This window comes from Epargyreus clarus, unplaced genomic scaffold (assembly GCF_041222505.1).
Source record: "Epargyreus clarus isolate Ecla_fem2 unplaced genomic scaffold, WU_Ecla_fem_2.2 ptg000007l, whole genome shotgun sequence".
NCBI classification, from domain to species: Eukaryota; Metazoa; Arthropoda; class Insecta; order Lepidoptera; family Hesperiidae; genus Epargyreus; species Epargyreus clarus.
The window spans coordinates 20,826,389-20,851,262 of record NW_027332215.1 but is presented as its reverse complement, the minus strand read 5'-3'; the positions used below and the strand labels follow the sequence as shown (position 1 = coordinate 20,851,262).

General features: G+C 34.7%; 1 protein-coding gene across 1 annotated transcript in view; it reads right to left on the bottom strand.

The window, feature by feature from the left end:
• Snf4agamma (SNF4/AMP-activated protein kinase gamma subunit) overlaps nucleotides 1-20,719 on the bottom strand; it is a 118,514-nt gene extending 97,795 nt beyond the window's left edge. Inside the window, exons 1-4 of the mRNA XM_073075075.1 lie at nucleotides 20,508-20,719; nucleotides 6,602-7,709; nucleotides 6,297-6,519; nucleotides 1,417-1,530 (exon numbers count right to left, since the gene is read on the bottom strand). Of these exons, the coding sequence (XP_072931176.1) occupies nucleotides 1,417-1,530; nucleotides 6,297-6,519; nucleotides 6,602-7,489 (1,225 nt within the window). The 5' untranslated portion in view covers nucleotides 7,490-7,709; nucleotides 20,508-20,719. The remainder of the gene's footprint in view (nucleotides 1-1,416; nucleotides 1,531-6,296; nucleotides 6,520-6,601; nucleotides 7,710-20,507) is intronic.
• Between the last annotated feature and the right edge of the window lie 4,155 nt (nucleotides 20,720-24,874).

The window sequence follows — 24,874 nt, the reverse complement described above, 5'->3', positions numbered from 1 at the left end:
TAAACTGCATGCCAGATTTCTAATTCCTAAAGTTGTTATTGATATGTAGTCTGGCAACTGATAGGCATTCGCAACAAAACAATCTATGCAAAATCGTCGTTCACGTCTTGTCTCATAGTAGACTATTCAATGGTTATTTAATTGGATTATTACGTCCACTAAAAGTATGAAAACGTTCATATAAACAATTTGGAAAAATGTTCATTCCGTACCAATTTTACTGTTCTAGCTGGTTAGCTAGGATGAATTCAATTTTTGGTACCATGTAAGTTATGTATAAATCATTAATGTTACCTCTTTTTATTACAGAACATATTTAATACTCCAAAGTAAGTTCTAATAGAACATAATTGTAAATGGAATTTCAACATTAATAAGCGCACATTGTTATAAAAATAACAAAAAAAAAACATTTTTAATTGTTAACAAAGTGTAACGCACTTGCCTTTATATGTATTTATAATTTAGTCATTAGGTCAATGCGTGATGGCAGTTGAAACCAGGTCAGTTTTTTAATGCAAGCGCAATAATTATTACCCGCTAATAGCTGACAATACAACAAAATCAACATTTATACAGATACATCGGTACACAATAATCATGGAAATGAAAAATAAAATACAACAAAATATTAACTCTTATTTTTAATAATTATTTTAGTAACTATTTATTACTAAATGAACGGAGAGGAAAAAACAAAAAATTATAAGGAAAACAATCTCGAAAACTAAAATAAAAATAAATATTGCAAATACCATCATAATTATTATTTCATACTAAAATTACTGTAGTAGTACAATGTAGGTCATCAATAACAATCACAAAAAAAGGCATAACTGAAAATAAATTTTACGAAAATCATGCCGCACGGACTTTCATGTTGCTGATAATAAAGATAAGAGTATATTCAGCACAATACGATGTCAAGCAACAATTATTATCTATGAAACAGATTAGGTTTTATCAAATAATCTCCAAAATAAACCGAAGTGTATAACTTCAACTAAAGTGGATAGAGTGTCCGTTGTGATAAAAGGATTAATCTTAAACTAGGAGTTAAAATGTTTATTATAGTGCATTTTTGTAAAGGGTAAAGGGTAGGGTAGAGTAAATATGTCCGCAAATTCTATATTTTTTTATAATATAGGAGTAGATATTTCTACCTGAGGTCGGCCACAAATACGCCTCTACCTCTGACGACTAAGCTGGAAGGTCTCGGAAAAGTATATTTCCCTTACCATACCCTTCAAACCAGAACACAGCGCTTACCACTGCTGCGACGTGGCGATTTGCCGCCGGCGTCGAACCACAAAGTGTTCTACTACCATTAAATCTAAAGTCTCATCTGAGTTTTACAAATAATTAGCGAATTCGTGGTCAAGTACAGCTTAATTCATTATTAAAATATGTGTTTACCATGTATAGTTTGTTGGTACATTGGATGCGGTTGGCCATCGTCTGCTGAGCCGCGCCGCTTGCGCTCGCCGACCGACTGCGAGCTGCGCGTGATCGCCGCATCCAGGCGTTGCTCTGGAAAAATACAAAGTTGATATTAAACCACCGTTCTTATGACACATACGCGCTTAATTAATAAATATTATGCTACCCACAAGTTGTACGCCAACTAAAAAACAAAAAAATGCCAACAACCCTATAAATTGCGTGTTTAAAAGAAAATATATTCCAAGTAAAGATGTCATGATGCTAAGAGATACTACTTTTAGAATCATAATCCAAAAAAATCTCTGATAATTTCATTTATGACTATGCACATTGCACAATCATAACCGGGCATCATTCCCAAGAATACTAAAATTCTGAGCCAACTGAAAATCGTGACACTGTGCAGTTACAACAGTAACGTGCAGGATTTTTTCCCAACAATCAGAGTAAACTTATCTATGTCAGAATCTACATACTTGGTCGTGGTCAAGCGGTTGTGTTACGAAACTGTTTCCACTGTTACACGGCAATACAATTAACTTAACACCCGCCGCTCATACTTATGGAGATTTTCATTTTTCATTTGACAATATTTTTTAAGGTCCCGTGCAGAAAAGGTAGAAACGGAACACTATTACTAAGCATCCGCTGTCTCCGACTGTCCGCCTGTCACAGGGCTCTATCTCCTGAACCGTAATAAACAGACATTTTATTTTTTACAGAGTACGTGTAACAGTGGCCGGTACAAGAACAAATAAAAAATCTTGAAAATTAAAGCGATTCACCATACAAGAAATCGCAATTTTTAACGTTTTTCGATTTATCTATTATACCTTAATAGATAGACAGTTTAAATTATCACAATGCATTTACATTTTATGGCTTCTATGATAATAAGTACAGTCAATAAATAATTAAATGAAAGTTTCGTGGTACGAGACCCCCCGGTGCGCGTTCGACTCGCACTTAGCCAATTTTATTATTTCATTTAGATACTAGATTGTTGTCAAGGTTCTAACCCGCTATGAAAGAGTCCAATGAGTCGTGGCTGTTTTAATCTAAACAATTTATAAATCTGCAATTGAAATGAACGATATTTAATCGCAATGCAAATGTTAAACTATTACTACGGCAATAATCCCGTGCTATAGAGTCCAAGTCTTAGTGTTAAACAAGAATTTACAATTAAATATTAATGTATGCCTCACAACATACAAACTGTTTCTTAACTCATTTTATTTTTAATATTAATGTTTACTAAACGGTACAATTATTTAAAAAAGTCAGTTGCGATGTAGCACCCACTTCTACAGTTTGTTTCGATTTCATGGCTTTCCAACTCAATCCTGAGAAATAACAACAGCTTAAGCCTAGAACTCGGATCCTTTGTAAGGTATAACAGATGTTTACGAGCCACTATAAGTGACATGTGGTGGACTTGAACCTTGTTTATCATTCAAGAAGCAACTTTAACTGAAAGCACTAATGAAGGTGGTAGAACCCTTTGCGGTTCGACTCCGGCGGCACCACTGCCACACCTATTTCTACCTCATAATAGCAGTGTTAGGCGCTGCTTTGTTCCGGTTTGAAGGGTGTGGTAAGGGAGACAGACTTTTAAGAGGCGTTCCAGCTTAGTCCTCTGGGGTAGCGGCGCATCTGTAGCCGACCTCAGGTAGGAATATCTAATCTTATCTGGGGTTGATTACAGATGTCCATGGGCGGCAGTAGCCACTTATCATCAGGTGGACTGCATACTCGTCTGCTACTCTTATATAATATATATAAAAAACTAATAATTGATATTTCATTAAAATATATCTACTACAAGAACACGACACAACGTGATAAACAACAACTGGTACCGAAATAATACAGCGCTGCCACCTAATGGCAGTGTTTGCAGATAGAAACGTTATGCATTATGCATTTGCATCAATAACTTTGAAGCCAAACGATCTGCGTAGTCTCTCCTAGGGTTGTACGATATTCTATTAAAAATGTTTTAGTCACTCATGTATATATTGTAATTGAACAAAAACTTGAACATACAGGCTCTAATAATAATAACTATTCATTTCTTTTTTCTTTCAAAGATAGAAAATCGATAATTTTTAGTAGGAAACAATTTTCAAACCTCATTATTTTGTGGGAAACCATTGGATAGGTTGCCCATTAATAAAGGGCGACAGATAATTAGTTATTACTTGAGAAGTGAAGACTCTACGTTTCAAATAATATACAAAATTAACTACTTTCTATACATACCGACAACAGTACAAACATAGAAATGTAAGTACTACAGATCGATCGCTATCAGTTTATCGGTTAAGGATTTGCGCAAACAATGTCAAGGCACACAGTTAGTGCTCATACAACGGGCGTCATGACTCATGTTGCCTTAGAACACGTGCTCTATCCGAATCCTACGAACCATATTCATGTAGATGTATGAAAGGACTGTCGTTTTAAAAAATAACATGACATACATATAACTGAAAAATTGTACCATCTTTGGAATGACAATCTGTCGAAATTTTGTTGTACCACCTCAGAAACCTTCGCGGGCTCCATGCACAACAACTTCGATGTGATGATCTTTATATTATTATCGAAATCAAATGCGTGGTTTACAATTCTATAAAGGACATACAGACAAACATTCATTTTTATATAACACATAGATGATATCTGCAATTGTGCATAGAGCCTTTCTGCTAATGAACTAATTAGGAGACAGATTGTCACACTACCAGGTTTTATGCCTTTTTTTTGTTTTCGAGGGGGAAACCTTCGAAAGGTACCCTGTGCCGTGGGAGCGACACAGAGTTGTGTGGGATTCTTACCGCACTAAAACCCCCCCGGTGGTCGTCCTCGGCGCTGCGTAAAGGACTCCGGGATCTCCAGAGGAACGCAACCGGAGTCCTCTCAGCGCGTTGCCCTGTCGGGCTCCGCCCAGGTGAGTATGCCGCTCGCCACACCGTCTATTGTACACGACGGTATGTGACCACACATACTGCCGTCCTTCCCGGGGCCGCTGGCCGGGCCGTTCGAGCTCCCACTCTTGCCGCCCGCAACCTCGGAAACCCCTTTTAGTCGCCTCTTATGACAGGTAGGGAATACCATAGCCCTATTCTAGTCCCGGAACTACAGGGACAGCCAGGTTTTATGCCTATCTAACCAGAATCCTACAATTCCTACTTTCGTAGGAACCATCAGGCCTTTCGCATGTACGTTGTATTCATCTAAGATGCTTAAATGACGTTTAGTAGTCCATCATTCAATCCCGGTTATTGATAATAATATCAATATCCGGGATTCATTCAAACAGTATCATAGCCAATGTGCACATATCTAATTAAAATACTGACACTATATCATAAGCAAAAAAACCGTATTTTTTTTAAATATTTAAATATTAATTTTAAACGGTAAAACAGCAAAACCAATAGGAAATAACGGATACTAATATTATTTGCTAGTTTACCTACTTGATAAGTGATTACTATTTCATATATCGTTAGTCTGTCAAAGTTCTCTATACATATTTCAAAGATAACGGACCCATACAGATAGTAGTAAATATCTGTATCGCAGTAACGCTATAAATAAAGCCCTCACGAGTGTTTACATCTTAAATAGAATGTTGAAACGGACCGAATGAAATAACTGTGCGCTAAAAATGTTAGGAGCTCTATTCTAGATTTACAGTCAGTCTCAAAGTTCATGTCACGTAAACATGTATTAATCTAGTACTTCCTTCCTTATCAGTGATGAATGTCATAATAACGTTCGAAGTACACGAGGAAATTGGAATTGTTTATTAATAATATGATTTGATACACAAATTCATATTCATAGAAATAGAAGGATATTGAATAGCGATCGAAACAGCACGGTTCGACCGCTGAGGTACTACAACCACCACACCCATTTCTAGCGTGAGGCAGTTCCTGCGTTTCGGTGGAAGGATTACATGTGAGGTGACCATCTTAGCTCCCAAGAGAAGCGTCGCAAGTCGTTAACGCATTTGTGGTCAGCTTTGGGTCTATTCTATAAGGACTTGCGCAGACGTCAAAATACTACAGTGAAAACTTACCATCCGGTGGTCAATTCTGGCTTATTTATTTTTTGTATTTGTTCTATCTATGTCAAAGTGTATATCAAATACGGTTCGAGAGATAGTGCCCTATGACAGACGGACAGAAGGTCAGACAGCGGTAGCTTAGTAATAGTATTCCGTTTTCACCCTTTGGGTACGGAACCCTAAAAAGCTACATTTGTAAGTAAATACGTTTAAACTGCAAATCAAACCCGGGTTAAGATTTGGCCAACAGATAATAATTTAAAACATAAGATAGCCGATACTCGGCGACAGCGATTGGCAAATCGCCAGGTGGAAGAGTTCAAACAATGTTGTTTAACGTAAACACAAATTTCGAGAGTATCTAAAGCCACCGAGAGTACAAAACAATGTAAATGTTCAAACAAATATTCTATTTCTTCGATTTCAAAATAGTCAACTTGTGGGCAGACCAATCTGAATTAATCAAAACCTACTCTTACAAGTACATGTATATCTTTTACAATATAGAAGTAGCAAACGAGCACGCAGTCCACCTGATGGTAAGAGACTTTTGTCGCCCCCGCACATCTAAACTCGACCCCAGACTAAGTTGGAACGCCTTCAAGTATGTTTCCATTACCACACCTTTCAAACCAAAATAGGGCATCGTTAAACACAGCTGTTTTATTAACAAGGTCTACTGTTAACAACTATCTGCCACCTTCACAATGGAATTCTACCTTCTATGCATATATAAATATAATTTCTGCTGAAAATTCAAATAACTTACCTCTTCTTTGCCGCCTGTCATCACTGCTTCTGCGCACCTCCTTTTCTTTCCGACCCGATGTTTTCTTTACGGCTTCTTTCTCTTTGCGGGAAGTGTGTGAGCCCCAGGTTCCAGACCTAGCTCGTGGCGGCTCTTGTTTATCCCCAGCAGATACTTTATGTTCTTCAATTTTTTTTACAGACTCTTCCTTACTTTTCGGAGGATCCTGTTTAGTTTGTGCGACCTGCATTATTCAACTTTAATTAATGAAATTTATTTCTCAATACAATAATTAATATTAAATCAATCAAATAAATATTGCCTACCTTTTTCTCCTCTGTTCTTTTCACCCAGATGTCTTCGGAACTATCAGGTATACCGTCTACGGTAGATCTTATTTCTATTAAACTACTATCGAAATAATTTTTATCTCGATGGAGATTCTGCCCTGCAAAAATTGATCTTATGCTAGGCCTTTGCTCTTCAGCGCCTTTGGTCCCAAAATGAACAGTATGAGCATTGTGAACTTGCGAACGCAGAGCACGTTCCACATGCGGTGGAGGTTGTTCTGTCGTAGTAACAAGAAACTTATGACGTGCCCCCATAACAGTTCGTTTTGAAGTATCTTGGCCATCGACATTAGATGTCGTATCATTTGACTTCTCACTGTCTTCTAAACTATTTTGTTCGTCGTATACGACGCTCGCAGTCTTTTCGTTTTCTATCTCATTAATGAATAAATTTTTGAATGAATCGTCCGAATTATCATCAAGTGAAATTGGTAATAACGGTGAGACAATATCTTTCTTTTCGTCGTCTTCATCCTCTTCTCGACATTGTGATAGCCGCCGGCGTTCCGCAAACGGAAATGGAGAGTTTGAATTAGAATTACGGCTTGATAAATTATTACAATGATTCATAAAGTAATGTTGAAAGAAACTGTCCGTTTCTGGTGTATCATTACTATCGCCTTGGATTATATCCTTTAAAGCAGCAAGTGATGTAATCGTATTATAATTAATAGCATTGACTAAGTCTTCACTATCTGTAGAACTACCCGAGCCACTAGGATCGTCCTCCACCAAATTCTGATTAACTTCATTTGATGTATGAGTGGCGTCATTGTCTTTCGACTCCATTTTTTTCTTCTTTTCATTTTTATGACCGCTCTTCTTAGCTTTTAAATTCGAGGTTGGTTTATTTTCGGACTCCATTGAACAGCATTCGTTTCAGTTGCTTTAGCCAAATTATTTTGCAAGCACTAACTTTTATATAAATATATACGAACTTACACTCAAAGTCACATGATAATAAATTACAATTAAAATTAATTAAGTGATGTCGTAACAGATTTCGTAATTTCCGTCACCGCATAGCTGACTGCATGACCATACGTTTAAGTCGCTAACAGCCTTCGAAGATCGTTTCATGAATCTGAAATAAAAATACATTCTTAAAATGATTTACTTACACATACATTTTACAAATAGGTCTAACGTATAAAATAAGTAAGAAGCGCTAAATATTAGGTATAGGTACAACCGTGTAGTCTATTATCTATAAAATAAATTTACTAAAGTAAATAGAGTATCTATGTAAACAAATCTATGAAACACTGGCTGATTTTGATTTAAAATTTAACATATTCGGAATGTGAATATTAAAAAGAAACATAAGGTTTGACTATTATTGCTGAATTTATATCTTTTAACATGTAACCATAGATTAGTAAAGATTACTCACTCCTAACTAGAAAATGTGCCCAGTTTTGAGAATTGAAATACTTGCGTAAAAAAGTTTTGCCACGTCTCCGTGCTAAAATATCCCTAAAATATTTGAAATAATTATTTATTTATTATGTAAATTCATGTAAATTACGCAGTATTGGTTATTTATTCGTAAATTTTCTCTAAAAATGTTTTTATTTGTCAAGAATTCAAAAAAAGAACTTACGATAATAAGCCATTTGTGGCTTCATTCAATTTCAAGGCGGCGAAATATCTTTACTAATCTATGCATGTAACAAACCAGAGAAACAGAGAAGTTTAAGATGTTGATGCGGCCTACACTCTACACTCAGTTTTGAACTATAAAACAGAGTGAATGTTTATGACTTTGTTTCTATTTTTTGCTTTGTGCTAAATATATTATATCTGGTGAATCTCAATGTAAGTTAAAAAGATAGTATCAATTAAAATAATGCGAAAAGTAAAATACTATCAGGTGATAAAGAAATGTTCCGTATCTATACTGACACATTAGACTACTAGAGGACTACTGTCCATATTAAATATGTATTAACTTTCATGTATATGTAGAACAGAAATAGAGTTAATTACCAAAAAAATGTACGGTACCAACAACATTGATAAATAATTTCGAAGGTGGTAGAACCCTTTGTGGTTCGACTCCGGCGGCACCACCGCCACACCTATTTCTACCTAATAACAGCAGTGCTAGGCGCTGCTGTGTTCCGGTTTGAAGGGTGTGGTCAGGGAGACAGACTTTTCCGAGGCGTTCCAGCTTAGTCCTCAGGGGTTCCAGCGCATTTGTGGCCGACCTCAGGTAGGAATATTTAATCCTATCTGGGGTTGATTACAGATGTCTCTGGGCGGCAGTAGCCACTTACCATCAGGTGGTCTGCATGCTCGTCTGCCACTCTTATATTATAAAAAAATATATTTACATTTGCAATAGAAATTTTAATTAAACACTATTTAAAATAAAACTACTACAACTATTAACACTAAAATTTTATAAATAAAATAAATGAGCCAAACCACTAACTGCTGCTGTATGGTACCTATATCTTTTTAAATTAATAAAAAATGTTATTTTTTTAACAATTATTGGAGAATGGGAACTACTACGATTTATTTAGTTTAAAAATTGTTAAAGTAATAAACAAAAGAAAACAAAAATCCAATTCCTTCAAAATATTCCCTATATCACTTCCACAATTTATAAGAATCCCACAATACCTCATGTAGCCGTATTATATTAAAAAAAGTCAAAACCTTTGGGGCACCAGCGGACTAAGATTTGCGCACCGGGCCAAATAGAAATAAGTAAACAAAAACAGTATATATGTTTAACGTCTCAGTATAATATAAAGGGACCTACTAGACACAATCTGATATACGTAAGGACAATATTATTATTCCAAATTTACATATAAAGTAACCAGTTAGAACGTATTACATTAGTAGGAATATTATGTAATCATTGCATATATACATTATTATTGATTATAATAAAAGTATAATTTACATTGGAGAAGTGGTAACATCTAGCATACATAATGTGTAGTTAACTAGACGACTAGATATTTAATAAAACTAAATACAACAGAAACGCAGTTACCACTAGTTGGGGTTACCATCAGATGTCCCTGAGTTACTGTAACCAATAGTGCTCGTTATTAATATTAAATGTATGAAATGTTTCGCAGGCACAAGTTATTTGACATTTTCTGCCAACTAGACATTGTCATATTCCGATCTTGGAAGGTAAAATTGAATAGAACGTTTATTAACCCGTTCAATGCCAATACGATTTTGTTAATTCGTTCTGAGGTGCCGCCTATACTACATACTAATTTAAATGGACTCGCCCGGCGAGTCGCCAGCACATGAACGAAATTTATATCGACTCGCAAGGCGAGTCGTTGGCACTGAGCGTGTTAATAAAGGGCGTATGCCGCGTATGTCAAAACAAAACAAGTTCCTAGTCCATAATGATGATGGCGACGATTACAAATAGCTCTGACTAGATACAAAACGTTTAAACGCTCTTTAATAACCATCATGATTCTCTGCAGTTACGCGCAGAACTGTGTCATGTGATAATGAGCGTACGTTACTGTAAAGCCTATGTAATTAAGCATAAATATGCAAACATTCCAAAAAAAACTAGCGCATATACACAGCGCGTACACAACGAAACTAAATAATAAACGAAACAAGACATATACCTATTTTCGTCAAATATATTCAACGGAAATCATGTTAAGAAAATAACAGTACAGTTATATTGGAAAACATTGCAGGACCTGACTTGTAATAATTTTCTCAAAACTGCGCATAAATTTCTAAATTAGTAAAAATATAGATTTGAGTAAACACCGCGTTTAATTTTGAAAGTTTTGGTCGGTTTGGTTTTTGTAAAATACATATTGTTTTTAAACAACATTATAAGATTTTGCTAAATCAAGCCCACGTTGCCTATCATAATAATTGTAGACGATTACACTTGTGATTAATGAACGACAGATGCCAATGGGGCAAGGACGGAGTTATCTGAGGATGAATTAACATTGTGTATCCACATTGTTTCTGTTTGCTGGGCGTTTGTCATTTACATGGAGGTACTTGGAAAAACTAAATTAGAAAACGTTAATCCGTTTTGACAGTTCATTAAATTGGACCTTTTTTTTTTGCTAACGAGGGGGAAACCTTCACGGTACCAGGTGCCTTAGTACGACACGGGGTTATGTGGGATTCTTACCGCAGGAACGCAACCGGAGTCCGGAGAAGACCCCTTTTAGTCGCCTCTTACGACTGGCAGGGGATATCGTAGTGCTATTCTGGTCCCGAAACTACAGGGACAACAATATATTGGACCAAGTAGAGGTCCAAGGAAATATATGAACAGGATTTAATTCATATATTTAAGTTGTTTATTTAGAATCGAGGGCCTTGAAATTGTCACAAGAAAAATATAACTATCGCAATTATATTTCAGATAGTATAGTTAAAGGACTTTCCCGTACAGATATTGCGAAGATCGCTCTTTAAATTCGAGAGCTACCTAGTATTCTAGATAACCAAACTTAAGGGCCTGCCTATAAAAATCGATTATATACATCGTAAAAAAAATGCCATTCATATGGCACTGGCATTATCACGGGCCTACTGCTACAAGATGGCGGTGCAACTTGGTTGAGTCACTTGACGCATTACGTGTGACACATTTACATCCGTGGCCGTACATGATAATGATCTACGTGCATTTCAAGCTATTTGAGCAAGCCGTCCACTCGATGATAAGTGGAAATCTATAGTTCGTAAACATGAAACAGATGTTTTACCAAATAGGACTTCAATCAAAACATCGATTAACTTATGTTAATCAATGCCTTAACCAATTTATTCAAATCATTCAGTCTTTAATAGTGCCCTACTGAAGCTTCAATTGGACTGTCCATGGGTTCTCCTATTATAACAGGTCCCAGTTGTTTTCTTGAGGTAAAGAGTCATTTATTTTCCCTATGGCCTGTATTTCTTTTACCTACATTAATTATAGTATTAATACTTCCTAGTTCCGATAGTGCTAATATCGTAGAATTTTAATCGACAACATCATCAAAAGTACAAATACTTAAGAAATTCCTAAAACTTATTAGTCGACGATACTACGAGCATGTTAAGATTAATATTAACAAGTACATAATTTCCAACCTTGCCATTAATTGGCTTAATTTTAATTTTGTAATTTGTATATTCCATACCGTGGAATACAATGATATTATTATCGATCTATTTAGTATTTTCGACCTCTCACATTAGATTCTACAATACGAATTGCCTGAAGTAACAAGAAGAGTTTTACATTTAAAACCAAATTCAATCAATCCAAATTTCTTCCATCATTTCCACATTCTTTCCTTAATTCCATAATTGTTCGTTTTTAAGTGGAAACACGTGTACCACAGTGGGACTGTAATGGGTTGATTATGATGACTCCCCTTAAAGTGCTCTATCATTATGTAAAAGACAAAAGACCCGTCAATAATCGTTTACTATTTCAAAGTGTCGCTGCGCGCTATACTTCTTCATGTCTTAATTAATTTTGCACACCCTTACCCTTATTTTTTGTTCACCATAGTGCGGCGATTTATAATAGGTACTCCCGGCACAATGATACACACCTTCACAAATTGAATTATGGAAAGATATAGTAGTTTGTAGTAAAATGGCTCTATCCGAGCTCGAGTATATGGAATTCATACTGATAGGACGCACGCGTGCACGATCATGGCTTCGTGGCCTCAAAGATTCGAATTCGACTTCAGACCCAGTCGACACAAATACTTGTAATTTCTTAAAAGCCAAATAAATAGAATATCTATGTGATCGCCACATTGCGAACCCTAAAACCTTTACTGGGTGCGAAGGTCATGCATTATCTACGCACATCCATACGTCAGCGAAAAGGTTAAGAAAGTTACATTAAATAACACAAACGAATAGATATGAGCACACGGCCAAAATATGAATGACATCACTACTTAAAAATAGTTGTAACGCTCGTAAATACGTTACTGACCAGTAGGTACTAACATAACGCCATAATATACATAGGTACCGACGATCTGCTATACTTTTCACACTACAGTGATCGTTTAGCAAAAGGAGTTACTTAGTTTACAATTTATAGTCTATGTTTATGGTAACAAAATGTCATGTAGGTATTTAACTTGTTTTAATATCCTTGAAGAAATAAATGTCACTTAATCTTCTATTTTTCGAAACAGAAAATCCTGGCGAGAAGTTCCAGAAGATTAAGTGAGAGGGTATCATTCTAGTATATCACTTTTACCGTAGTTTACTGCACTATCAGAATACATCAGCTTTACAACAACAATAATAAGACAGAAATGGCTAAAGCGATAGTATTCCCATAGCCGAAGTATGAGAAAAATTGTGATGCTTCCAAACGCTCCAGGAACGTGTAAGAATGACGTCCGTTAACAGAATTCAAATATTCACTTCAATTCTTCCGGACAACGGTCTGTATCTAAATTTCAAATACAATTTTACATAATTTTGAGTGAAGATTATATGTTTACAGAAGTACCAAGTGTGCCGAAAATATACGTGATTTTATAGTGGACATTTAGTTTATAACAAAATTAAATTTTTGTCCTTACACGTACCTCTTTATACATCACTACAATTATTAAACAATAATACAGCACGGACAGTCGGACAATGCTGCCGAGAAAATAGTGAAGTAGCCAGTTCTAAAAATTTTGCAGATACTTCTTTCAAATCAAGTGCATAAATTGTGGTCGGCAATCGCTTCAATATTTGCAACAAAATAAATAATGTTTATTATTATAATGTTAAATTATTCAACATCGTGTTAACATCTCAGCTAATGACATGATGCTAATGAAAATTATTTTTGTACCGGCACAAGCGTGGGCAATATAGTTACGAAGCACTAAACAATAACAACATAACACACGTGACGCCTCGCATACAAGAGTACGCTGTGGCTTTTTATTGAATCTTTTTATAAAGCTATAGATACCGAAATAGCAAACGACCATGTAGGTTTGACTTTTGTATGATCATCTAAATAGTAAGTAATCATACATCCAGATTCATGTTTAGAAAAACATTTTTTTCTTCAACATCTTTTGGGTGATTTTCCGTTAAGGACGCAAATGAGTACGACAATCATTGCCACCACAAATTTGCTTATCAAATATTCTATTTCAGTTTAATACATAGACTGTGATAAATGTATTGTGGCAGATATAAATCTTAAATTCATATTACATGGATAAAGCATAACAGACTACTCGTGAACTAAATATGTATGCATGACATGACTTAAATATTTACAGGAACGTCGCGACATACAACAATATCCAATACAATTGATAAAAAATGGGAGGTATTAGCAGGTACTTGCGCCTAGAAAAGTAAATGAAACATTAGTATAGTCCGCGCCAAACTGCTAGTCCGCTCTGAAGTTGTTCCGAGCCGTTGTTATCATACAATTTGCTATGGCGACACGATTCATTTCTATATTCAGCCATCGGAGGTAGTCATACCCTGATGTTTGAAGGCAACTTTTTAATTCCTGACATTGTTCGCATACTATAACTGAACCTTTCATCCATAACGCCAACAATATACTCTATAATTAATGTATCTATACTAAAATTATAAAGAGGAAAACTTTGTTTGTTTGTTTGATTGTTATGAATAGGCTCAAAAACTACTGGGCCGATTTTAAAAATTCTTTCACCATTCGAAAGCTACATTATCCACGAGTAACATAGGCTATATTTTATATGAAATATATTTGATAAATAGATTTTGAGGCGGTACAAAGCTTGCCGGGTCTGCTAGTAATAGATAAAGAAATATAATTTATTAAAAGCAATTATGTCTGCGTGTTTAATAAACTCAGGATACAGGGAGCAATTCTTACTCGTTAGTCGCAATCGTTTCACATTAAATCAAAAGCGGCCATCTATAAATATCCCTCGTTTCCAATTGACAGAGGGCAAAAGTTCCTTGTCGTAGTTATCACCATCCCACATCAACACAATTATAATATTTTCTGTATTACTGTATATGATTACATTCACAGCTACTCCATCTTTTAGCAAACCGAATCTACTCGTATTGTACGATTAAAATTATTACACGAACAAAATATATATTTTTCCTCCTTATTAGCTACTAACTGGCATAGTCATTTATGATAGATTAACATTGCTAACTTAGGTACATACACACAAAATATAGTGACAATTGATGATGTTCATTGTGGTCCTATGTCATGGCTATTAATGAGCTCTTTAGTGTAATTACTTTTACGTTTTCCATGTATTTAATTGCTCAACAATATTCTACGTTTCATTTACAGTTCACGTCTCAACGATCGGTAAATTATAAGATAGTTAAAGTATACTTTACATATAAAATTAAAAATCCTAAATAAATTATCGAAATACAAAAATTTAAACGCTAATATCCTGCCTAGCCTTGTCAACTTCATAACTTCATGATATGATACCTAATTGTTTAATGCAATAAACAATTAGGTATCATATCGTTTTTGATTGATTCAAATATTAAGTATTTTTGTTATTATAATGTTCAGTTAGCTTAGCGTAATATTCATTTCAATAAATACAGAGTAAGTTAACAATTGTTCACGAAGAAAGGTGAATTGTTGTGTACGGAGAAGTACGCAGGTCCAATTTCCATACCAACATTTTTTTTACTCGTTTTTCTTTGTATTTGTTATCATAGCAGCCATAGAAGTAAATACAATCTAAAAATTTGAACTGCCTACCTTAATAGGTAATACTGTAATCAGTTCCATAGATAAATCGGAAAACGCGCATGTACAGCACATAACAACGACCCCTATTTATTTTCTTGTTTATTTTTCTGTATTTTTATTACATATTCTGTAAAGTTTAAAATGTTTATCTTCTACGGTTCAAGAGATAGAAACAGCGGAGGGTTTTCGTTTTTAACATTTGGGTACGGGATCCTCAAAAGTAGCTTATAGAAGGCCATAGGTGTTATAACATAACTATAATTATACACATGCATATAATACATGTAACTTTAAAACGGTTGTTAGAGACAGTACCTACACGCGATCGCAAATAATAATATCACGAGGTTACTAAGCCATTCGACGACAAACAGAATTATCGCGTATTATCTCGTAAACGGTTGTTCTAAATTAACTGTTCTCCCCCGTCTTAACCTCGTTTTTAGATTTTCTTATAACATCGGAATGGCAGACGAAAATGCAGTCCTCCTGATGATAATTGGTATACTGGCACCTATGGACATCTGTACTTAACTCGCCATTACCCCTGAGGACTAAGCTAGAATGCCTTGAAAAAATATGTCTCCCTTACCAGACCCTTCAAACCAGAATGCAGCAGCGCTTAACACTGCTGTTAGGCAGAAATAGGTGTGGCAGTGGTGCCGAACTCAAACCACAGAAGGTTCTACCACCTTTAATTGCGCTTACTATAGCTTCTAAACCAACAAGATAGATTATGGAGTACAGATGGTATATATATAAGTAAAAAGAACCGTCTCTATGTTTGCAAGCATCCGTCGAAACTTGTTAAATTAGGGTAGCGTTATAGCACGTTGACAAATTAAAAGAAAGCGCCAAGAATATTTACAAAATACATGAAATTATTTCGGACCAGACACCAAAATTATATTTTTTCAACTCAGCGCACTCCAATCTGTCATAGATAAGTATAGATATCTCACCGCCTTGTAATTGAATTATGCCATTAAATGGCTTAAACGGCTGACAAAACTGGCAGCCATTTAATGGCTATCATGGTGTAATTGACGCGGAACAATGCCGACATGCGCACTTAAGTGGTGCAAAAACACGAAATCGAAGAAAAAGTGCGGAGAAATATCGTTTCATTCGTAAATTATCTAAAAATATATTTTTTTAATATTTTTCAAACACGAACATGGATGACAGTGACAATTTCAATTGTCAAAACTGGTTACATTTTCTTGTTAGGAGTGAGTATATGACAACTGTAATGTTAATTTTATACGTTTTTGCTAAACTACCATTGCCACACCATTTTGGGGAATTTTGAAACTGTTACTTACTGATAAAAACTTGTTAAAAGTGAATGGCGTTTGATTATAGTTTTTAAAATCCACGAACTATTAGTCTGAATATTTAACCCGTCGAACCTTTACAAGTTATTATATACAGCTACATTGTAGTCCTTATCTAGACTACAAGAATTTCTATCGGTATTCAAATATTATATTTTTAAATCTTTAACCAAACGGCAAACATTGAAACATAGGATTTAGATTTTCCGTTTCGAGCTGAACATTTACAGAAACGCTTGATTTGGATTGTACAATTGGACATCATCCTAAACCCAATATGGGGAAGGTTCCAATCATTTTTTATACACCCCTTCGTTATTAAGAACTTTGCATAATATTTAATCCTTTATTCTATCTTCCTAAAGGCTAATTCAATTTTAGGCGAACCTTTGAGTCAATGTCGATATATGTTTCGGGTTTGTTGCGTAAAATTGGAAAACTGAGCACGGGATCACGCAGGCGGAACCATGCTTGTATGAGGCGGGCATTGCCGTGTCCAAAGACAGAACATTAAATGCTATATGTGTACTCTACTCTCTATAGCCCGCATAGTTTGTACCCACAGTACACTTAACGCCAACGCTAGGTGACGTCACACGGGCCTTCACAAGGCCACATAATTGTATTGCTTGGAACACTCTTAGTGCTGCGAATTGATTAGGCACACGCATTATTATAAAGGCAGTGACTGGTTCATAATAATAGTACATTAGAAAAGTAACATGATAACAGCCCTATTAAAACTGTAACATAGTAGGTAACTGTGTACTTTGTATAAAATGAGCCTGATTTACTTCTCTACTTTCTACCTATAGAATTTAATGTAGTATTACATTATATATGGCGCATAGTTTCAAGTAAAAGCATGACCACTAAGCAGAATTATCAATCCAAACAAAATTAATTTGTCACCTACATAAACTGTTTAGAAATCTGTAAATATTTGTTTAATCATAAATGAACAATACAATTACAAATATTTATGTAACTATGTAGATAAGTGAAACAAACAATCAAACATACTTCAACATTCGCTACATTACTTATTATTAGCCCTTGAAAAGGAAGAATAATGTATACTTAATTACCTGAGGCATTCCAACTTAGTCCTACGGGATAACAATTTGTTGATTACACATTGCCTGCTCCATTTCAAAATCTAGTAAAGGTAAATATTTATGAAATTCGGTTTATTCCATAATTTCGCTAACCTAATAAGTCCCCACGAAAAACACAAAAACACCAGGATTGAAAGCTTAGAAATCCTAAGGTATATTTTTAAATATATATATTTTATATAGTAATTGCGTTGTCGACTGCTCCGTAACTGCAAGTATTTGAAACCTAGTACTTCACTTTTGCCTTATAAATATAAAATATAAGGTAAACTACAAAAATAGACGATGTCGTAGTCAAAGTTAAACAACTAAAATGGAGATGGGTAGTTCACATGATGAGGATGAGAGAGACTAATGACATGGACAAGGCGTATAACGGAATGGACTCCTAGATTTCAAACTAAGAGAAAAAGAGGAAGACAGAGAATACGGTGGTCTGACGACATTAAAAAGATTGTAGGTCCACTGTGGTTCAGATCTACTCAGTCGAGAGCAGGTTGGAAAGAGCTGGAGGAGGTCTTCGTGTCGCAAAGACACGCCGGCACAATCAAAATAGATATAAACTAATATGTGTAATATGTATGTAATAGTGTATATAAAGTTGGCAATGAAGGCTTAATAATAATTATAACTACACTTTTACGATGTTAAAAGTAAGTCATTGTAACAAACTTTAATAATTTTAAAGGCGCGTTATTTCCCTCTCCTGTAAAATTTTGCTTTTAGTCCTTACTGGATACTGAAATGGGACTTGTTTAAAGGATGCAATACCCACTTACAAGCTGATGGACTGCACACCCATTTACTCCTAACAATAAATAAAAGGATTACTACGATGGACACCAAGCCAAACTGCTAGTCTAACGCAGTTATCTGCATTAACGTGCTTTTACTGTTGTTACAGAGTATTTTCTTCTAGTTGTGTTCAACCACATTGGCTCTATGACTACACCTGCACGCAACAACTTTAAAGCAGTTTGGCGCAGACTATACTTCACAGATTATGTAAATGTTACAAATCAAATCTCTGCTTAGCTTACATATTAAGCATGGTTAGGTTAATTGCACAGTAAATTTATATGTGTACATAATTGCCCATGTGTTTATAATATGAATAATAAATCAGTAAATTTTTCATGCCAATTAACTTTATATTATAAATAACTAGACTAGATGGATGGCTTTAAATTAACTACAGAATTTGTTCCAGTAAAATTGTTTGTACCCATATACCCACAGAGTTTGATATGCAAAAAATTGCCAAGTCCTTTTAATTACCAAAAAAAAGTTTTAAATTTGAGTTGGCAGAAAGTGCCAAAAGTTGATTTTGGGAGGCAAAATATTGGACATTTTTAATAACAAATATAAATGTTATATAGGTTTATTTCTAATTTTGATTGAATTCTTCGAAACATTGTTCATTACAAGCTTAACATTAAAGCAGTAGCTACATTTGCTGTTGCTACTCTTTTTATATACCACTTCTGGGCGTAAGTTGCTTCCAAATTAATCGTCGTTATAAATAATGTTGGAAGGCCTGAAGCAACAACCTATTAAGCTATATGTATAGACAAACAAATAATTCATCAATAATACTAAAAACATAAAGTACTAAACTTCTTACATGCAACTTGTAAAATATTGTAATATTTTGGTACCTATCAGCAAAGATCCACTTCATTTAATTTGGACACTTGGCAAAGGAGAATTACTAAATCTCTTTCTAAGCTTAATTCTCAAAATCAAGTTAATAATATAAAAGTTAGTAAATTAATAGCCTATTAATGAGAGAGAGGTATAATAATTATAAATGACAATTGCTTTGATTTTTTAGTTGTGCATAAGAAACTTGCAATCAAAGTATTGTTGTTTAGTGAAATGTACTCAGTACTACCAACTTTTTGTACATAAACAATAAGAAACAACAAGAAAAAACAATAAGTTTTTGCAACTTATTGTTTTTTCTTGTTGTAAAGCATACTTAGGAAAGTATGCTTTTATACAGTGGCCAGGTTACTGAAAATATTGGGAAGATATTGTGAAATTACAATAAAGTCAATCATGATGGCTCACGGTGTACACAATGACTAATTATTTCAAATGCGGGTATAACATAAATTAATAAACATTCTTATTAATGCTAACATATATTTAGTTATAATATCAATGTTAATAATGATAGGTAAATTAATCCAAGGTAACTGACTATACAAGTACATCCAGATAATGCAAAAAATAATTGTTTTACTTCACTTTTATAATAAAAAATCTGATTAGCATTATCACTTATTTCACTCACTAAAACATCTTGAATAAACAAGTAACTTACTAGATAACTTCGAAAAAGAAGTGCACATCAAAAGTAAAATAGTTATTTTACTTGTTGAATGTTTTAACTGTAGCTTAACCACTAACATAAAAATGGTACAAATCTCTATATTTGATTTTTATGATTGTTAGTAAATTAAATAACCAACATTTATTAACATGTGAAATATATTGGTATTACCACTTTATTGAAACAATCAGTCTATGTATGTAGTCTCAGCTGTTGGTTGTTTCTACTTTAATAATATTCTAAGTAAAAATTAACCAAAAACTTTAGACTACACGGTTGTATCCATACAAAACTGCAATTTTAACGTATACGTGATCAATGAAAGTATAAAAATATAATAACGAACCGTAAACACATGAATATCAGGCACAAACACTAAACGAAAAACGCACTTTTACGTCACTAACATTTTCACGCACGTTACAAACGTAAATAGTCAAACTTAATTGCAACGTTTATTATTACGAATTGACAATACTAATTTGGATTTTCTAAACTGAGTTGCACGAAACCATCAAACGAAACACTTTACTTGACAAGACAACTGTGAATATATTAATATTGTGTTTGTGTGAAATGTGAATACAATTCAATAGTGTTGTGTTGTCGGATATTAGGTAATGGGCCGGTAGGTTTATATAAATAGACTTATTTTAAAAATAAATCTGAAATAAAATTAAAATAAGTACGTTCATCTTATACACTGAACCAAAATTATTAATGTTATTTTTTTTTAACGAATAAAATTATAGCAAATTTTGAGCTCAACGAGGGAAACACTTTTAACTCACACAACAAAGGTTTTATATGTAGTGAAATACAAACATTTATAAAAAAAAACTTTTGCGGCACACATACAAAAATGACAGATATTAGAATCATGTGACAATAACGTGGTTTTACGATGATGTATTCCGGGAGGCAAAATAATATTTCCTTTTTGAAATAAGTATTTAAGATGATCATTTTTTAAATGATTTCGGAGTACATAATATAATTGTTGCTAATTCTAAAGTGTATAAACTGTTGATGGAAATGAAGTGAGGCCGAAAGAAATGAATCCAAGGCAAAAAAAACTATTGATATGGACTATTGCCGTATGCTTTAGCATTAATGGCGTGGGTGACAGTTGTCAATAGTCAATATGTGTGTATTTAGCGAAGTGAATGAGTTGTCGATAGTGTCATAATTCTCCTCCAGAGGGGGCAAACCAAAGATAAAGACAAAGTAACCTTTACAGGGGCACACTTCCATACAAAATTACTTTTTGTGCAGATACTAGCGCCACGTAACGAGTTGCCCCGGAAGCTTCAAATTAAAATGGCGACGGAGTGACAGTTAACTGTCAAAATGATGTGTCTGTTGAACTCTGTTGTCAGATGTCCGTAATTTCGTTAATCGTTTCCAATTTCAAAAGTTGTTTTTGCACTTTATAGAGACTCCGTTATGACAACTGTACAGTCACGAGCATAAATATATGACTATGGGCAGATTAGCAAAAATATCTGACCCAAGAAAGAGTTCATTAATATCTGCCTGCAAGAACGCAGCAAAAATATCTGACAATATTAATCTATTCACTTTTTAACCGACTTCCCAAAGGAAGAGAGGTTATCTATTCGTCGCGTATATATATATACGAGTATATATATATTTTTTTATGTATGTCCAGCGATTTTTTCGCGATGCCGCGACCGATCGACATGATTCAACCGCCATTGTGTGCGGCTAGTTTCACAGGGGGTCCCATTTCGAGGAAATTTGAAAATTTCCGCCAGTTTTCCCGGAAAATTGGAAAAACCTGATTTCTTTTAAACTTGAATAACTTGAGTATTTCTTAACCAATTTCAATTTTCTTTTTTTCATATGAAAGGGTATTTCCTTGCGGTACTTTTTTATCTCGACATGGGTATGGTCTGATGATTAGAACTTTGAGTTATGGGGTGGAACTCATCATCACTACCCCTATTTTTTACATATTTTATGATATCTTACCTCCTGGCCATCTAATCCTCATGAAACTTAAAATGAATTTTGAATATCTAGATTTACATGATATGATGAAAATCTTGGACCTTCAACTCTTGAACCCTGATAATGCAGAGGTGCCTCTTGCCTCAACCATACAAGTTAGGCATTTAGAGCTTACAAATATTTAATAAAGTTGATAAGCAAAGATATATGATGTAAAATCGACCTTCAACTCCTCAACCCTGATAATGCAGAGGTGCCTCCTGCCTCAACGATACAAGATAGGTATTTGGAACTAACGAATATTTAATAAGGTTGATAGACAGAGATGTATGGTGGAATATTCGACCTTCAACTCCTCAACCCTGATAATACAGAGGTGCCTCCTGCCTCAACGATACAAGATAGGCATTTGGAGCTTACGAATATGTGATAAGATTCTTGAGTAGATACATATGGTGGAAAATATGACCTTGAACCTTCAACCCTGATGATGCAGAGGTGCCTTCCATGTAAAGTATATAGAATATATATTTGTTGTTATGATGTTGTTAGACAGAGACATATGATGAAAAATTTGACCTTTAACTCCTTAGATCTGATGATGCAGAGGTACCACCAGCCTAAATCACATGGATAAGCCATTTAGTGCTTTCACACATATTTTACAGTTCCTAAGCAGATAAATGTAATGTCAAAAAATGACCTTCGACTCTTTCACTCTGATGATGCTGGCGTGCTTCCAACCTAAACCATAGGAGTTCGCCATTTTGTGTTTTCATATATGTATTAACGTCAGTAAGCATACACATAGGATGAAAATTTTGACCTTCAAGGTCTTAACCGTGATAAAGCAAGGTTGCTTCTCGCCTAAACCGTATGAGTAATAAATTTAATGCTTACGGATATTTATAAACAGTATCAAAGCTAGACTTTGTAGTCGCATACAGTATAAAATGTGACCTTCAAGTTTTCAATCCTAATGATAATTACTTCTTACAAATATAAAATATGGTTAACTTTTTTGTGAATAGGCCTGACTCACTCGCAGAGTTTACCACTTAGTTTGATTTATTTACTTTTCTGTCCCAATTTAACCTAGCCAATAATATAGTATTTCATATAGCCTCACCTATAGTGTTTCGTATTGAATTGGTTAGGTTAGGTTGGAACATATAAGACAATATAAAACTTGGCGAGCAGGGCGCGGCAGCGCCCTGTGAGCGGGTGGGTTCAATCCTGACCGTACCCTTTATTCATGATCACGTTTATACAATTTTATATTATATTAATATAGATTTTAGTGTGTCATCACTAAAAAGGGTGAAAAAAAAATTTTTAACAAAAAAATAAAACCGACTTCTATGTCACTACAAAGTAAGAAATAATTCAAATAAATGTGGGTTTGTAATTAGGACATATTATTTTGTTGTATACAGGGTGAAATTGAAGTTTTTCCTATAATTTGTCATTTAATCCCAGAATTTAATCCTTATAAGGGACACTATCCGATAGTGGAATAATATAAGGTGTGTATTTTTTTTTCAAAATGAACTCGTTCGATTCCCGTATAGGGATATTTTAAATAATTCGCCAAGTACGAGTCAAACTCGCACATGGAGGCTTCCGTACCACCAGCAGAATTAGTTTTTTTATCAAAATGGGCCTCGTAACTCCTTTTAGCATTTTTCGCGTAAAAAATATGATATGACATATAAATAGCTGTAATTGTAAATTTCTACCTTTAACAATTTTAACGATAAAGTAGCAATAATATTTAATTAACAAAAGCTATTTTTCGTATTTCATCACTGTGTGTCTAAATTGGTCAAGCTTTCTTCAGAAACATACACTAAAACTGTAATTAGTGGACTGTAATGAAACTTCTTTAAATTATAAGTTTCATGTAGGATACAATAATTATTATTTATACTACTCCATAGGTATCATCCATGTTATTCTCTGACCCATAAAGTAACCACCCAGTAACCACTATGCAAAAATCATAGCGATCCTTTAGTAGGTATGTGAAAAACAAAACACAAACGTATACATGGGAACAGACTAGCAACTATTTGGTGGCAACCGTATGGCAAACTGTTAACGCACTAAAACCCCCTCTCACAACTTTTGGTGTTTAGCTTAAGGTATGCGGCCTCACATACAGTGGTTCTTTCCAGGGTCGCTGGCTGGGTGGTTAGAGCTCCCATTCCTGCCGCCCGCAACCCCAGAATCACCCTTTAGACTCTTACAACAGGCAGGAGATACTGTATCCCTGTTCTAGCCCAAAAAAATAATCCAAGGTTTATGTTACCACATCACCATCACTAATCCACGTATAACCCCAACCCTACCCCACGGCAAGGATAAATTGTCTGCAAGAAGTGTATCCAAAGTGGTTGCGATGTAATCAGTATACCAATGTGGTCCATGTAAATAAAATTACGCATTATGATATATGAAGTTTGCACCCGTCCTCGTTGTCGTAGTTGTGCTTACGGGTGAATAGACGCTATCTGAAATTTCACGTTTGTTACTTCGAACCACTTCTTTTACCTCCTTAGTGGAGTTTCAAAAATATTCCTATGTATCAATAAATATTTTATCACCAAATTTCTGAAAGCTAATATTCAACACCAGCGGTCGGCAACCCGTGACCTACGGGTGGCGTGTGGCCCGCGACTCTTCCTTGTGGCCCGCGGGTCTGTACGTTACTAAAAACCGCCTCTGCACTTCAGCACG